The sequence below is a fragment of the Canis aureus genome, chromosome 15 (assembly GCF_053574225.1).
Source record: "Canis aureus isolate CA01 chromosome 15, VMU_Caureus_v.1.0, whole genome shotgun sequence".
Lineage (NCBI taxonomy): Eukaryota > Metazoa > Chordata > Mammalia > Carnivora > Canidae > Canis > Canis aureus.
The window spans coordinates 42,845,364-42,861,300 of NC_135625.1; the positions used below are offsets into that span (position 1 = coordinate 42,845,364).

At 53.9% G+C, this 15,937-nt stretch overlaps 1 protein-coding gene across 14 annotated transcripts in view; it reads right to left on the reverse strand.

Moving 5' to 3' along the window:
* ANK1 (ankyrin 1) overlaps positions 1-15,937 on the reverse strand; it is a 216,746-nt gene that overhangs the window by 31,992 nt on the left and 168,817 nt on the right. For all 14 annotated transcript variants that reach the window (XM_077849336.1, XM_077849334.1, XM_077849332.1 and 11 more), the window contains 14 exons: positions 14,925-15,003; positions 12,854-12,951; positions 12,527-12,751; positions 11,149-11,303; positions 10,213-10,424; positions 9,286-9,490; positions 8,838-8,934; positions 8,331-8,559; positions 7,231-7,356; positions 6,998-7,117; positions 5,655-5,733; positions 5,278-5,352; positions 3,426-3,557; positions 2,444-2,590 (listed from right to left, as the gene is read on the reverse strand). In XM_077849336.1, the coding sequence (XP_077705462.1) occupies positions 2,444-2,590; positions 3,426-3,557; positions 5,278-5,352; positions 5,655-5,733; positions 6,998-7,117; positions 7,231-7,356; positions 8,331-8,559; positions 8,838-8,934; positions 9,286-9,490; positions 10,213-10,424; positions 11,149-11,303; positions 12,527-12,751; positions 12,854-12,951; positions 14,925-15,003 (1,979 nt within the window). The remainder of the gene's footprint in view (positions 1-2,443; positions 2,591-3,425; positions 3,558-5,277; positions 5,353-5,654; positions 5,734-6,997; positions 7,118-7,230; positions 7,357-8,330; positions 8,560-8,837; positions 8,935-9,285; positions 9,491-10,212; positions 10,425-11,148; positions 11,304-12,526; positions 12,752-12,853; positions 12,952-14,924; positions 15,004-15,937) is intronic.

Below are 15,937 nucleotides of genomic sequence, written 5' to 3' on the forward strand. Positions count from 1 at the left end.
AAGGAGCATTGTGTCCATCAGGAGGCCTGCCGGAGGAGGGGTTGAAGGTGTGACAGGGCTGGACAGGGAAGCCAGGATGCATAGAAGCATTTGGTTTATGATTGTCTAAAATCAGCCAAGCAGGGAGATGAACCCTTTGAACACTTAGGTGAGATCATGCTAGTCTTTCACTCCAAAGCCTCCAGTGGCACTCTGTCTCACTGCCAGGAAACACAATGTCCTTAGGGTAGTCTGTAAGAGCTGGCCTCCTGTTGCCCTCTGAGCTCTGCTCCTGCCCTTTCTTCCTCCCTCCCTCATTATATCATTCACTTGCATATTACATAGTTGCATGAAACTCCAAATGGCAGGTAAGCTCTATGGAGGCAGAGTCTTAGGGGATTTTTGTGCATGTCTATCTGAAAACTGATTTATCTCCCCTGCCCAGACTGGTGCCTGGCATGCGGCGGGCATTTCAATAAGTATTTTCCAGCAGACTAACTACAACAGAGCCTTTTCCACCCACCAGTCACAGAGCACCCAGTCCCACAGAGGGATTTCCGACTCTGTTTAGGCGTTGGACTCTCTAGGCCTGACTGGGGCTGCAAGTCTTGAGGCCAATGGGAGACTCCTAAGTTTCTGAGTTTGGGGCTCTTTTTTTTTTTTTATTGTGATAAGAACACTTAACATGGGATCCACCCTCCTAACATATTTTTGGCTGCCATACTGCCTTGTGTATACGCATAATTCTAGGTGCTTGTTGTTCTCTAGGTACATAATTGGGGCACAAAGAAACAAAACCTCTGCTGATTTGACTTGACTGAAACAGCACCGGGAATGTTAAGAAACCCAACCAAGTGATCAGATAGCAAAGAGAAAAGGGAAAGCGTTTTGCCATGTGGATTTCCAGAAGTTTTCAGCATTCCTCAGCATTCCTCCCTGTGAAAGAGAGCTGGGCCACCTAGCAGTCCCTGCAATGCTCTGCCGGGTCCCCTGAGGGATGTGGCAGCGGACCATCATCCTGGAGCTTTATTATGCCAGGTATGAGAGCAAGCAGAGTGCTGTCTGCAGCCTCCCCTGGAGCCAGAGACAAGCCCGCCTCGCAGTGCACACGTGCACACATGCCCTCGCACACAGCCCTGAGACACGTGGGGAGGAAGGGCTGACGTCTTTCTGGACATGCATCTGTGGAGGTGGCTGGCCCCTGAACCATCTGGCTGAGGTGGAGGCAGTAGAGACAGGCAGTGTGAGAGAATGAGTGGACTAGATGTCCAAGTGAGGTCAGAGGCAGAAGAGAAAGGTGACAGGACGTGATTAGCAGATGAGCCCTGCACCCAGCGGTGGTGCGAGATGGCAGGTTTCAGGAGACACAGGACATAGGAGAGAGAAACGGGTGATGGGCTCGGCATATGAAGGCTCCACTGGCTGAAGGAGGCCCTGTGCCCAGACCAGCAGAGAACGTGTCCGCTCATGGCACATGGAGCACATGGGTGTGTGACCAGGGACGGCCAGGACATGGCAGCTTGGGGAGCACAGCATCATGTAGCTGCCCAGGTTCACAGATGAGGCACCATTGAATTCAATGGTTTCTTCAAGGTCTATTAAGACTCTTCAGAGTCTAGTCTAACTTGCTAACTTTAAAGAAGAGAAGACAGCTCAGTAGCTCATGGAATCAAGGGAAAGAAGGAACTGGAACCCTAGCTTCCTGGCTCCTACCAAAGAGTAGGGCTGTTTGTGTGCCCAGTGGTTGGAGAGAGGGCAAGTGAGGGAGAATGAGGGGAGGACACCTAGCCCCCCCTCCTTACTGCAGCTGGCCAAGTTCACTGCTACTGTAAGGAAAGAGGTGTACAGGGGCGCCCTCCCCCCCCCAGCAGGGCCTTAGGGACAAAGGTCAGGGGCCTCTGGGTTGCCTCCCCTGAGGACTGGTCACACTGAGTGTCTATGCCATGCTTGAAGCATATTAAAAAGAGAGAGATGAAAGAGATGGGAAAAGGGACAGAGAGAAAAGGAGAGACCAGACTCAAAGAACAGTAGCCCACTTAGCCTCACAGAAGGACGGCAGCAGGTCTCTGAAAACACCAGCCAGCTTCTCAGATCTTGGGCCAGAATCTCCTATGCCCCTTACATCTCTACCACTGACTGTTTCACAGATGGGGACACAAGCCCAAAGAGGGTCCACTCCTGGCACAGAACTGTAGAGAGGGGCAGGAGTCCAGCCGCTGCCCGGACTCCAGCCCTTCTCTGGAACCGGACCAGGAGCCTGCTGCTGCCCAGAGCATCAGGGAGCCTCTCTGCACAGGTGTGCACACCTGTCTCTCTTGCTGGCTTCTGCTCTCACCACCACCAGGGAGGGGCTCCATGGAACTGACCTCCTACTCAAGGGGGAGATGGTTTCATGAATTGTCACGCGCTGCTGCCTGGAAAGTGGCACTCAGCTCAGCCCCATCTCCTCCCGGGAGACACTCACCATTCATCTGGGAGGGTGATGAAGAGTAGTCCCGGTCGGTGTGCCGCCGCTCAGGCTTCAGATTGCGGCTTTGTCTGCCAGAGCCCTCCAGCATGTTCACAATCTCACTCCGGTCAATGTTGCGCAGGGCTGCGTACAGATTCTCCACTGCGTGGGGGGAGAAGGGAAGGGGCGCTTGCCAAGGGGATTCTCACGACCGTGGGCAGGGTGGAAAGGGTGTGGGGCTCGGGCTCTGGGGCTCGGGAAGCAGGCAGGTTGGAAGTGGGGGAATATGGTGGAATTATCTTCTCAGAACGCAGAGGCAACTCTTGTTTGTCAGAATCAAAACTGCCTGCCTCTTGGGGGGATGCTTTGTTATCCTTCCACGGATCTTTTCTGAACCCTAACAGTGGCCAATTTCAGAGCATGGAAAGACTGTTTTTTTGTCTTCTAAGGGGAATTCCACAGGGAATGAGAGTGAGGAGAAATGGATACTGTCCTTTGGAAATCCTTGGTCCCTGCCAGTTGATTTGAGATGCAAATGCAGACACTCAATTTCCTCTCTAGTGTTTCTGAGGATTGGGAATTGAGTTGAGGAAGAGCTGAAATGAGTGAGACAGATCTTCCCTCCCCACTGGAGGAAAAGATAGTACTGCATCAGGCAGGGTGCTCTGTCCTGAGAGGATGGTCATCATTGTTTAAGAAACTCAACAGGAAGTCACATGCCCTGCACCTAGGCTGTCATCTCGTCCACGTGTGACTGTTACCTTAGTCACATGGGGAAAGGCAGAGGCCAAGACGCTCCTGTCTTCCAATGACAGGACCGTCTGGAGGACCCCGTGACCCTGAGAGGTGTGTGTGTGAGTGACAGAGACAGAGACAGAGACAGAGGATGCAAAAAGGGCAACGATCACAATGGGAATGAGAAGGAAGAACTGCTGGGGTGAAGAGGTCCTGCAAGGGCTTAGGAAGGAGAAGCCTCCCACAGCTTAACGGTACTGACTGTTGGCGTTTTTGCCTTCTCGAAGGACCCAGAGGTTCAGCAAGGCTGCGCTCTGCTCCAGCAAGGAGTTGGGATTTTCCACGCGGATCCTGTTGATGTCTTCCACACTGAACTGCAGCTCCCGAGCCAGCTCTGCAAGCAAGCAACCAGGCCTGGTGTGAGCTGGCCGCCGCCTGGCTCCGGCTCCCTGAGGGGCGCTGTGCGGGGGTGGGAGGGGTGCCTGGCGGGGAGTGCCAGGAGTTACACAACAACCTCCCCACTGGAGCTGGGGTTCCTTCTTACCCAAAAGCACCTCATGAAAAACAAGCACCCATATCTTTGTATCTCCAGAAAATGGGGCAGGAATAGGAGTGCTCAAAAAAAGGTATGGAATGAGTGAGTGAATGAATGAATGAATGTCCTTTCTTTGTTTCATCACTTCAAATATTAGATGACAACACTGAGCCTCTCAACAAGGTTAATGCTCATCCCAGGTCACAGGACAAGCTAATGCCAGAGCCAGGCGTGGGCAGAGCCCACAGAAGGCCACTGCAGGGCTGCCAGTATGACACCAGGATGCCATTTAGCTTTCCATGAAGAAGCAATTATAACAGAAATGCAGTTCTTGTACTTATGTTTCTTTAGGGAAAGGCATTATTTACATTTAAAATGAAAATACAAGTTCCCATCTAAATGCAAGGCAATAACGCAGAATGTTAGCTTTTCCCCTCCCATTATTTTGATTGTTATTTCTCACAGGTGCTTTGGAAGGGAGAACAGCCTCGGAGTCTAATTTCAAGGATGAGGGAGACCAGAGGGTTGGTGACAGTAAGAGACAGAATGTGCATGAACCGCCCCCCCCCCACAAACACACACACACACACACGCACACAGAGGAGCAGCAGACATTCTTTTTTGGCTCTAGAATGAATAGTCCTATCCTTAAGAATGAATAGGCTTAGGAATGAACTTCTGTTATAAATTTTTGTCACAGAGCCTTTTGGCAAGTTATTGCTAAGGTTTCTGAGTTTGTCTGAAGCCTTCTCTATAGGGTGGCTGAGCAAAGAAGTTCAGTCCTATGAAAGTTAACAAAAAAGAGGGAGAGACTAAGTTATAGGGCCTGTGACTGAGTAAAACACATTTTGAGCTTACACCATATTTCCCCCCACACACAGCCTCATTTCAAATGAGACCTGCCCCGATCACTGATGGGACTTCTGGTAGACCTCAGTAACTGCTCAAGATTATAAGTGAAAGATTTTGAGACTTCTCCTTTTCTTCCTTTCCTTCCCTCAACAAAGCCAGCCCTTCAGGAAGGGCAATGTTAGCACGTGGAGCAGTGGCAGGGTTTGGTCACTAACTAGGTATAGAACTAGAGTCATTCCATTTAGCTGGATCTCAGTTTTCCCATTTGTAAAATGAGGTGAGCTAGATTGATTCTAAGGTCTCTTATAACTTCAAAAGTTGATTCTTTCTGGGGAACCTGGATGGCTCAGTCAGTTGAGTGTCCGACTTTTGGTTTTGGCTCAGGTCATGATCTTGCGGTCATGGGATCAAGCCCCACATTGGGCTCAGTGCTCAGTGTGGAATCTGCTTCAGATTCTCTCTCCTTCTCCCTCCTGCCCATTCTCTCTCTCCCTCTCTCTCTTTAATATATAAAGTCTTTTAAAAAGTTAATTCTTTCTTATAAAGAAAAACTAGGCAGAAATGGAGGAGGCACCCAAAGGCATTGCTTGGGCAACAGACTCATCCAAGACAATCACACATCAGATGTACCAAGGATGGTAAAAAGAGGCTGCTCGTGAAGGGAAGGAGCTGGAAGGGAGTGTGTAGACTGGCAAAGTGCCTTTCTGCCCCCAGGTCCTGGACTCACCCGCCCAGCTGAGGCCAAGGTGTTCTGATATGATAGCCATCTTCATATCTGCTCGATCTGTCCCACTGAGGAAACCTAGAGAGAAGCATTGGGTTGCATTCAGTAGTCTTGGTGGGACACATAGTCAGCAGGGCATGAGTAAATAACCTCATATGGAGGCTCAGTTCACAGGCTGACCCCACTGGGGTCGGTAGGCTGGCCTGGTGATCAAGCCTGTAAGGGGTAAGTACAGACCAGGGCCAAAGGCTTCATATTTCATGCTCAAAATAGGCTAAGCAAAGAGCGTCAGTGTGGAGCTCTTTAAGGAGTGAGGGGGAGCAATGTCACATATAACCTTCTGGAAAGGCAGCAAGCATGCACCACAAAGAGGTTCATACCCAGTGAGGATTCGCTGAGAATGCTGTATCTCAGGGCCAGTGGTGTCAAAGTCCTCCTCCTTTCATCAGTCATGATCGTCTGAAGGAGAAAGACAAAGAAAGGGTCCTTTGGGTCTGGGGTGTCCCCCTGCTTGGAGAAGGTGCATCAAGCCTGTGGGCTGTGGGGTGGGACATGACCCCCATCCCAGCAAACAGTATGTAGCTTTGCTTCTCTGGAGCCACCACGTAGAGAACAGATGTGTGCAAAGAGGCAGGGGTGAGAGGGAGTGATGAGCTGCACACACTTCATTGAGAACAATAGTGATGGCAGGCTCACATGGCCCTTACCATGTGCCAGGCCCTGTGTGCTCACAATAGCCTCTAGGTGGGTACTATTATTATTTCTGTCTCATTGATGAGGGTACAGAGACATAGAGGGGTTAAATAACTTGCCCGAGGTTGCTCAGCTAATAAGTGGTGGAGCTGGGGTTTGAACCTAAAAACTAAGGCTCTTTCTGGGTTCCTTTATACTCAAAAGATTTGTTTTTGGTACTGGTCTGAGGCCTAGCCCCCCAGCCCTACAGAGAGGCACCCAGATGCTTGCTCAAGGTTGTGGGAAATCCTCTTTTGAAAGAGAAGTGGGTTCACGCTCTTCCCAGACAGTAAAGAGAAACTGAGCCACAGACATATAGACATAGCCTTGCTTTTTCCCTAGTTGGGCATAGAAAGCTGACAGTAACAGCAGTGGCACAATGACACCAACAAGAACATAGAGATATATATGGGCCTTCTGAGGTCCTTCGAGTAGTGTGGACTCTGATGCTCTTACAGGGTTGGATAGATCAACACACTTGATCAAGCTGCCTTTTCTGAGCTCAAAACTTTGGATGTCTGCAGTGGCTAAGACCCCAGGGCTCCCTTCTCTGAGGGTCTGGCACCCTGGGGAAGATAAGCAAGTACATGAAAAAGAGGCTTGGAAGAAACCTAGCAAACGGCCAAGAACCTGGAGCAATCTGACACTGGGTTCTATGCCTCAGAGGCCTCGGTCAGCCAGGAAGTGCCAAGGTGGATGTTTTGGGGAATCCTTCTAACCTTTGAGAAAGAACATCCTAGAGGGCTCAAGGCCTACAGTGAGAAGATGCATACCATCGTCTGTCCCTGGCATTTGTTCCTTGCTTTGCGGGAAGGGCCAGGGCACACTGTCCCTGCCAGGCCACAGCCAGCTGTCCAGAAGACAGCCAGCAGCCTTCCCGTACCTCAGGGCATCCGAAGGCAGCTCTTCAACAGGAAGAAGCCCTTCAGAAAAGCACTTGCCCTTGAGTCTGTGCTGGGACCGCCTCTGGCCAGGGCCCCCATCAGCTCACCTTCACGAAGGCAGGCATGGTGATGTTCAAGTGGCAGAGAATGTGCTGGGTGTCCTCATACTTCATGGCTTTGCGTAGAAATGATAAGGACCCTGCTGGTTCTCGACTGTTGTCCCTCACCTAAATTCAATCACACGAAGGCAAGATTCAGGGGGCTGTTCCACAAGGCCACTGGGCTGGCTGGCTTAGAGATTTCTGCCTCCCGAACCTCCTCGACCCAGAGGGGTCAGCACCTTTACAGGTATGGCCAAACGGTTCTCCCGAAATGACTGGAAGTGGAAACTCCGCTGCTGGGCAGCTTTTTTGACAGGTACCAGGTTCCCAAAGAGCTCCGCAAAAAGAGGCATTCCTTCCAAAACCTGCAGGAGGAGAAAAGCAAATTCAGCTTTGTCGGGAGAAACGCCTGCACGCCCTGTCCTGCCTGCAAGCTCTGGTCCTCCTCTTGCCAGCTCATGCCCCTTCTATGGCATGAGACACAGGGGCCATCCTCCGGGAAGCCCCACTGCTTGTTTTGAAAAAGGTTTTGCTGTGCTCGTTTCGGCAGCACATATATTGAAAAAGGTTTTGTTTCCAAAGTTACAATGAGTAAGGCATGCTTCCTCACTTCAAAGAATTTCATAATAGGCAGGAATCTTTATACATCCCTGGGTGGTTGATCAGGATCGCGATCAGAGTACTCTAGAACGCCACTAAAGTATCAAAGAGGCCTTCCCCAGAAAAGCTGGATCTCTTTTCACACCTGTCCAGAAATGCTGTTATAATCTCACCCATGGATATAAGGATCCCTACTGTGCATATAATGTGTTTGGCTGAGGGGTTATCATGAAGCCATTTGACAGTTGAGGAAACTGAGGCCCCAAGAGAAGAAATGCTCTGTCTAGTTAGTTCCTGCATCAGGACTAGAGGTAGGCCTAGTTCTGGAGCGCCAGCCCTGTGTCCTCAGCTCCCTAGGAAGGCTCAGAAGAGAGCCTGTGGCCAGAGTTTGGGAAAGATCCCGGCCCCCTACATGTCTTGATGTGATGAGTCTCCTGGGAATAAGTTCAAATCCAGTCCCTGTTCCTTTCTTCTCACCTCATTTGTCCAGCTGCCCTCCTTGCATCATGGGGCCACTACCAGAACTCTGGCATAGCAGGTAAATGTGTGGGCTCCGGGGTCTGACTCCTCAGACAGATCCTTTCTCTACCTACGCTTACTTGTGTGACCCTGGGAGGGTTACTTTACCTCTCCTGGCCCCGGTGCCCTTGTCTAGCTGATAATAAAAGCACAGGCAGCTCTGAGAGTCGGGGGAGGCTGCGCTAGTCAGGCGCTCCGCGTCGAACACCCAGTGTGGTACCTCTATGTCCCTGCTCCGAGCCACCTCGATGAAGTTCTCGTGCTGCTCCAGGGTCTTGTCCACTTTATCATCTGTCATGCAGTAGCAGCGCAAACGCCCTTCCCGGGAGTCATTCATCTTAGCAAAAATGACAAACTTGGCCATATAGGGCACTGCGGTGAGCTCCTTGTACAACAAGGTGGCGAAGTTCACAGCTTCAGCAGTCCGAGGACAGTCGGACAGCCAAAACCTACAAAGAGAGGGCTGATCACAGCAGGTTCTTGCAAGCCCAATGGCAAGCTTCATCTCCATGCAGACGGAAGGAGCTCGTAAACCATGGGGATGGCCGCTTGAACGTGCCCGGTGGTCAGCAAGGGGCTTCCATGTGCAAAGGGGAGCAGAAGCATCCTCGGGTCCGAGCCCAGGATGGGTGAGCCCGGGTGTGAGGATGGGGCCCGAGTGGGGGCAGCGCTGAACCCGCCATGTAGGGCCAGGGATTTCTCCAGGCTGGCCAGGGCTGAGGCTCACCTGGCAGAGACATTGGTGGTGAAGGCAGCACACTCGTTGGCATACACGAGCTTGGTCGTCCCTGTTATGTCTTCCCACTGAGCCTGGTCTGTTCCTCCTGCAACAGAGCAGAGCTGGGCTGGGGGACAGTGTTCGGATGGCAGACACGGAGCCTGGCAAAATGCTGAGGGTGGCCCGGGGCACACCTGTGCTCTCATACTCTCCTCCTCCTGGTGACCCCTCCTCTAGGGCTCCAAGCGCTATTCCACAGAGGGGGCTCTACCCAGATGGATCACCCCTCCCTCGGTCCCTCCAGGGAGCACATTAGCCGGGGAAGCCCAAGCAAGCTGGTGGTGCCTCCACCGTCTGCCGTCTTGCCACCATCACCCCCCGCACCACCACCAGATGCGGTCAGAAGGAGCCACTGCTGCTCAGGAGATGGAACAGAGGCCAGAGGGACACCTCTTACCAGTGACACTGCAGAGCAGCCGCAGGCTGGTGGTGTCGCCCTCCCCACTGTCTCTCGGGTTGTCTGTCCAAGAAGGAGGGAGCGGGATGCGAAGCCCGATGGGGCGGTAGAACTTCCGGCGCCGTGGCTCCACAGTGACAATGGGGCTGAATGTGGCCTGGTTGCCCAGCAGCTTGGTGACCAGCTCGTCTGGCACAGGCTGAGCCTGCGAGGCATCAAAGGTGCACCCTCAGCCTCGAGAACACAGGGGCTGCTTCGGGAGGGCAGCAGGTCCCCAAAGGGAGGGAGGGCCGTTCATGCCAGGGCATGGGGGCCTCCCCTGCTGGATGGTGCAGCTCTGTTTGCTGAGCACAGGGCCTGCCAGGCCAATGTCACTGCTGAGCTCTCTCTCCCTTTCCCTGATGCCCCTCATTCGCAGGAGCCCGCTGGGCACCAGTCATTCCTCTGCACGAAGCCCTGAGTGCTGAGCCCTTGGCGGAACACACCGAGCACCCAGCACCGAGCGCCTGCCTGAGCCCACCTGCCCAACTTTCTTTTGAGCTTTAAGGTCATGCCTCTAACTGGAATTTTAATTAATTAATTAATTTATTAATTAATTTATTTTTTTAAAATATTTATTTATTTATGATAGAGAGAGAGAGAGAGAGGCAGAGACACAGGCAGGGAGAGAAGCAGGCTCCAGGCCGGGAGCCCGACACAGGACTCAATCCCAGGACTCCAGGATTACGCCCTAGGCCAAAGGCGGGCGCCAAACTGCTGAGCCACCCAGGGATCCCCGTCTAACTGGAATTTTAATGCATTAGGCAAAAGTAGGGGGATGTCCTGGGGAAAGGGGCCTTTCTTCTGGGGGCCTTGAACCCCTCCCACCCTCCATGAATTCTGAGTTGGGGGAGAAGTCCCAGGTGGCGAGGAGTAAGGCCCTGTCACCTGCAGAGCCAGCTTCACTCTTTTGGTGACAGCATTTTCGGGGAACGTTGCCATCACCAGTGGGACCAGCTTGCTCTTCAAAAAGCCCCCCTCAGGGCCAATGGTGTCAAAGTCCTGGCAGAGCCGGGACATGATGACAAAGTACAAGGGAAAGTCGGTGGTGATAATGCGGCACACCCTCTTCTTCTCCAGCTCCTCCAGACTCCCCAGCTCTGCAATCACATGGCACGGGACCACCTATCAGTCACGCTGGGTGCAGGCTCAGTCACCTCCTCCCAGAACCTCCTCCTCCCTGGCTCCTGATCCATGCCCTGGGCACCCAGCAGTGGGGCTGCTTGGCCCCTCCCTGGGCACCTGGCAATGAGGCTGTGAGGCCCCTCCCCAGGCACCCAGCAGTGAAACTGTGCAGCCCCTCCCCAGGCACCCAGCAGTGGGGCTGCACCGTCCCTCCCAGGACCCAACATTGGGGGTGTGCGCCTCCTTAGGAGCCCCAGGGACCCAGCAATGGGGATGTGCGCCTCCTTAGGAGTCCCAGGGACCCAGCAGCAGGGCTGCGCGGATGCTCTCCGGGCACCTAGCTGTGGGGCTGCAAGCCCCCTCCACAGGCACTGAGTAGTGGGGCTATGCACCCCCTTAGGTGTCCCAGGGACCAGCTGTGGGGCTGGGAGCCCCCTTCCCAGGCAGCCAGCAGTGGGGCTGCACGACCCCTCCCCGGGCACCGAGCAGTGGGGCTGCATGCCCCCTTAGGTGCTCCAGAAACCCAGTTGTGGGGCTGCGAGCCTTCTCCCCGGGTACCTACCACTGGGGGTGTGCACCCCCTTAGGTGCCCCAGAGACCCAGAACGAACCTGATGGGGCTATCCCCAGTCTCTCCCACCCCAAATGCGCAAGCTCAAATCCCACCTTCTGTAAAGAGGAGGGCATGGAGCTCAGTTACCTTCGTCCATCCCGTTGAGGATCTGATCCAAGTAGCTCTCTCCATAGCGGCTCTTGTGTTCCTTCCACACGGAGCCGTTCTCACTGCGCAGCACCACGAGCTCGCGGTCCCCACGGCCATGGGAGGCAAAGTGGGGGATCTCCACGATCACGGGGCTGAGGAGACAGAGTGGGTGGGGGGCAAGGGGCATGGACGTGGGTGTGCATGCCTGCAGGCAGGTGGTTGGGCCCAGGGAGGAAAGGCCAGGCTGAGGCCCAGGTCCCCATCTAGATGAAGGAGGGATCCTGCAGCCAGAGTGAGGCCCATCCTGGGGTAGGTCCAGACAGGGGAACAGACCTGCGCTGGGCTCCTGAGATGCTCCGAGGGCACCTCACTCACTGTCAGGGCCCCCGAGTGACAGCTAGCACAGGATTCCACCTCCCTTCACACGGGGCTGTCCTGCCATGGCCATGCAGCGGAGGCTCAGCCAAATAACCCAGCCCTCGGACCTGATGCCAAGAACCTGCCAGATGTGCCTAGATATCCGCAGAGTGGGAACCAAACCCCTCCCAGCCCCAGCTGCCTCCTCTTTCAACTGGTGTTAATGACCTTTCCTCAGGAGGGAGGCGGCGAGGAATACCCCGGGGAATGGAAGAGCAACACAAAAGCAGTCTGTGGGCTGCGTCAGGAGTGCTGGGTGGCTGCTCGGAGGTGGGGACGGCAGGGACTCAGATGGCAAGGCAGGGCCTCCCAGGCAATGTCCCACACCACTGCCCATGGTGCCTGACGGATGGCAGGGCTTAAGCAGAGCCCCACTCTGCTTCAGCAAAGGAGAGGAATAAACCTCTGAAGCCCATTAATCTTTTCGTTGGGGGCAATACAGTAGGGCTGTCTTCTAGAAATACCATTTTATTTTTTTTTTTTAAGATTTTATTTATTTATTCATGAAAGACACAGAGACAGAGGCAGAGACACAGGCAGAGGGAGAAGCAGGCTCCTTGCAGGGAGCCCAACGTGGGACTCAATCCCAGGTCTCCAGGATTACGCCCTGGGCTGAAGGTGGCGCTAAACCGCTGAGCCACAGGGGCTGCCCCTAGAAATACCATTTTAGATCTTAAATAATTAAACCCTGGGGGGCCCAAAGTAGCCCTATCTTCTCAGTTCCCTTCCTTAGAGTCATAGGAGATTCGAGAGGAATAAGCTCCCACTGGGCTATGGACTTTTTAGTGTGTCTGGGAGAACAGGAGTCAAAGCTCCTGATCCTGTGACTCTGTGGGGACAGTAAAGGAATAAGATGGTGTGGGGCTCCAGAGCTGGCCCTCCCTGTGCCCTGCGGCGGGGTGGCGGCAGGTTAGAGACACGTGTTGCACACGCATGTCCCACGCGAGGGACCTCTCACCTTAAGAACTGGGCCCCTGTGGGTCCCAGGGCAATGATCCTGCTGGCCAGGCCCTCCTCCTCAGCCAGTGGGGGTGGCGTGCTCAGCTTCTGGGGCTTGACCAGGCGGCAGGTGATCCGCGTTGGTGCAGCACAGGTCCGGGGCGGGATCACCACCCTCAGGCCATTGTGACGACTACCCCTCATGGAGCCTCCTCGGGCATCCACCATGAAGCTCACCAGAAACCTAGGGCACGGGCAGATCCATGTTGGGCTTCTCTGTGCACCTGCTCTAAGACGGGGAGAGGAGGGCCCAGAGCCCGTGAGTCCCTGCCACGGGGTCACTTACCCTGTGTGGACGGGGCTGGCTACTGGGCTGATGTTGTCGGAAGTCTCCGTGGCTGGGCTGCTGGGGATAAGCGAGTCCTCATCATACTCCTTAGACGCCTGAAGAGGAGAGAGAGGCCAATTGTCCCATCACTTCCAGGGCTACAGGCGCTAGTCTCGGCCCAGCTGCTGTAGCTCTGGGCTACGGAGGCTCGGGAGCCTCTTGTCACCAGAAAGCGAGTGACGCATTATAAGTAGTCCTGCCCACTCACCACTGACCCTTTGTAACAGGCTTTCCTGGGGTCTGAAAGGAAACACAAACCTCTTCCTACCACCATGGCTTTTCTTTGGCTCCTTTCAGGTCCTACATCCACTGCACAAACTGCAGCTCCCCCTTTCCTCCAGCCACAACCTGAAGCCCCGGTCCTAGAGAGCTCAGTTTGCGCAGACCTGCTACTGGAGCCGGGCACCATCACCTCCTCACTGATTAACTCTGGGCAAGCAACTTGTCCTGCAGGCTTGTGAGGTACAGGGAAGCAGAGCAGACCCTACCCTTGGGGGGCTTCCTATGGCCTTACCAAACGGGATGGTCCCTGCCCCTCGGTGACACTGCAGCGGCACAGACATGGGGCTGCCATGCATGGGGCCTTGCACATCACAAGGAACTCACGAAAGCCAGCAGGGGCTGCATCTGGGGCTGGTCCCTTCCCGGTTTATTCTCACCTCCGCTCTCATTCCCATGGGTCCTGATGCCCTTGTCCCTCTCCTTTGCTGGCCCTGTCTACCCACCCTCACACCTCGCCTCCTCCACGAAGCTTTACCATCACTCCAATCCAGAAGGCTTCACACAGCACCATTGAGCACCTGGACATTGATTCTTATTGCATCCTGCACTAACTGGCTTCATGGATCCGAGCCCACCCTTCCCGATTGGCCCAATCTGCTCCTGGGGGTGGGCTTGGGTCTCACAGTGCTCCTACACCAAGCCCTGAGCAGGGCACATAGTACGAGTCCAGGAATACCCACTGGCTTGAGGTCGTGACTCAGTGGGTTGGTCACAGAACAACAGGACACAGGTTGACTCGGTTACTTTCTCATTGTTGTCTTTGATGGCATCCAGGGAACATGCCCCGGCTGTGCCAGGGCCATATCTGACCCTAGCTGCTAATGCCTCTCAGTGACTGACAACAGCATCACAGTGCTATGACAGACTTGAGCACGGAATGGCTGAGGGGACAGCTTCATAGCTGGCTTGTCCCCGCACATCCCCTTTGGGTCTGGGGCCATGGCTGCTGCTCTCAGACATATAGCCCTTGGGTGGCAAGGACAAGACCAGCCTTGGCCAGGAAACAGGCCATGCCCAACTCAGTTATCAGGCCTCAAAACAATCATCTCCAACTTCCAAACACCACACTGCTTTTTATCCTAGGTTTGAAACCTCCTGGCCGTGGATGGGGAAAAAAAGTGCCAAACAGCACAATACTAAATCAAGGGAAATTAAATTGTTTGAAATCATCTCACTGTTTTTTGGGGACAAATTCAGGTGGCATGCAGGGAAACTGCTGGGTAGGAGACTGTGATGACTAACAGTCCTCCCAAGAGCACACCCGACACCCCTTCATCACTGTATTGGTATTTTCAGCTTCCAATAATCCCTTGAGGAAGGGGAGGCAGGAACAGTTCCCCTTCCTAATGGACGTGAAAGAAAGGAGTAGCTTGGCATCAGCGGCCTCTCCAGCACTGTGACCCGCTGCCCCAAGGGGCGGGCCTGTGCACGGGAAGTGTGACTGGGATAACACACGCCTTGGAGCCAGATTTTCTGGCGTCATTTCTTGCTCGTGACTGGACCCAGCATATCTTGCACTCTCTTGGGTTCTCTGAGGCTCCTGTCCTTAATATCCGGGATGGGAAAAACTCTGGCAGCCAGGGAGACTGCAAAGGACATGTGGAAGTATGGGTCTAGGGGCCTGGTGAATGCTACGAGCTTTTAAATTCGTGGTTCCTGTCCTACTGCTGGTTATCTCCAAACCATCACTGTCCCAGGGTACCTGCTCTCTACAGATGGGGAAAAAAAGAGAAAAAGTGCTTCTTACCTGCTCTGGCTCTTCTGATCTGATCACCACTGTCTCAGGTGTGACACAAGGGATCCTCGGAATGGCTGGAGATTCTACCCTGTATGCCCAGAACACGGGAAAATCAAATGGATGATCCTTCTGAGTGGCCCCTACCTGCTGTGGGAGGCCTAACGAAACAGCTCTGTACCCCTGTGAGAACCTATCCCACCTGCCCCTTTGCCACAACCCAAAGTGCCCACCACACATGCAATACAACTTAGCCTTTCATGGGGACCAGCCTCTTCCCTCGCCTCAGAGCCATTCAGGGGGCCCAACTGTCCTTCACAAGTCTGGCTGCAGGGGCTGCCTCCTGCACGAAGCCTTCCCTCGCGCTTCTCACCTGCTTCTCAGCCTCAGAGCCCTTGTTAGTAGGCTCCTTGCTCTGGCCCCAACACATCATCTGCACTGCTCTGTGACCTCGGGTGGCAGGGTTGTGACCCCACCAAATATCCCAGGTGGTTCTTTATGAGGGGCCAAGTCTCGTATTTCTTCCTAACTGATGTGTAGTAAATACTAATGATTTTGAGTTTTGAGATTCAGGTTTTCTACAGTAAATACTACATTGATGAAACACACTTGGGGTTTCACTTCCTGTTTTGTATACACCATGGAGCTAAGCTGGCACGCGTCTATCTTCTCAGACAACACTGAGGACTCAGTGTTTCTACAGAGTTGCTCTGTCTAGATTTATTCACCAGATCTTCTTGTGTGCTGATGCGCCTGCCAGGGAGTAAGTCAGGGAATCCTGCAGTGAGGGGTGGGGAGGAGTGTGTTTCAGACAGACACAAACCCTCCGGTGGCGGGAGGGGGGGGCAGTCTCCCTAAGGTGCTGTGTGGATAGAGGGATGTGGTCAGGGTGTGAGTCCAGCTGGGCAACAGCTGTTAATGTGAATCTTCTTCAGTGGACTTTTCTGGTGAGAACAGGGAATGCATGAGAGGGACGGGTTGTGAATGAGGAGGTGGGGGGGGGGTAGTCAGAAAGCTGGGAGCAG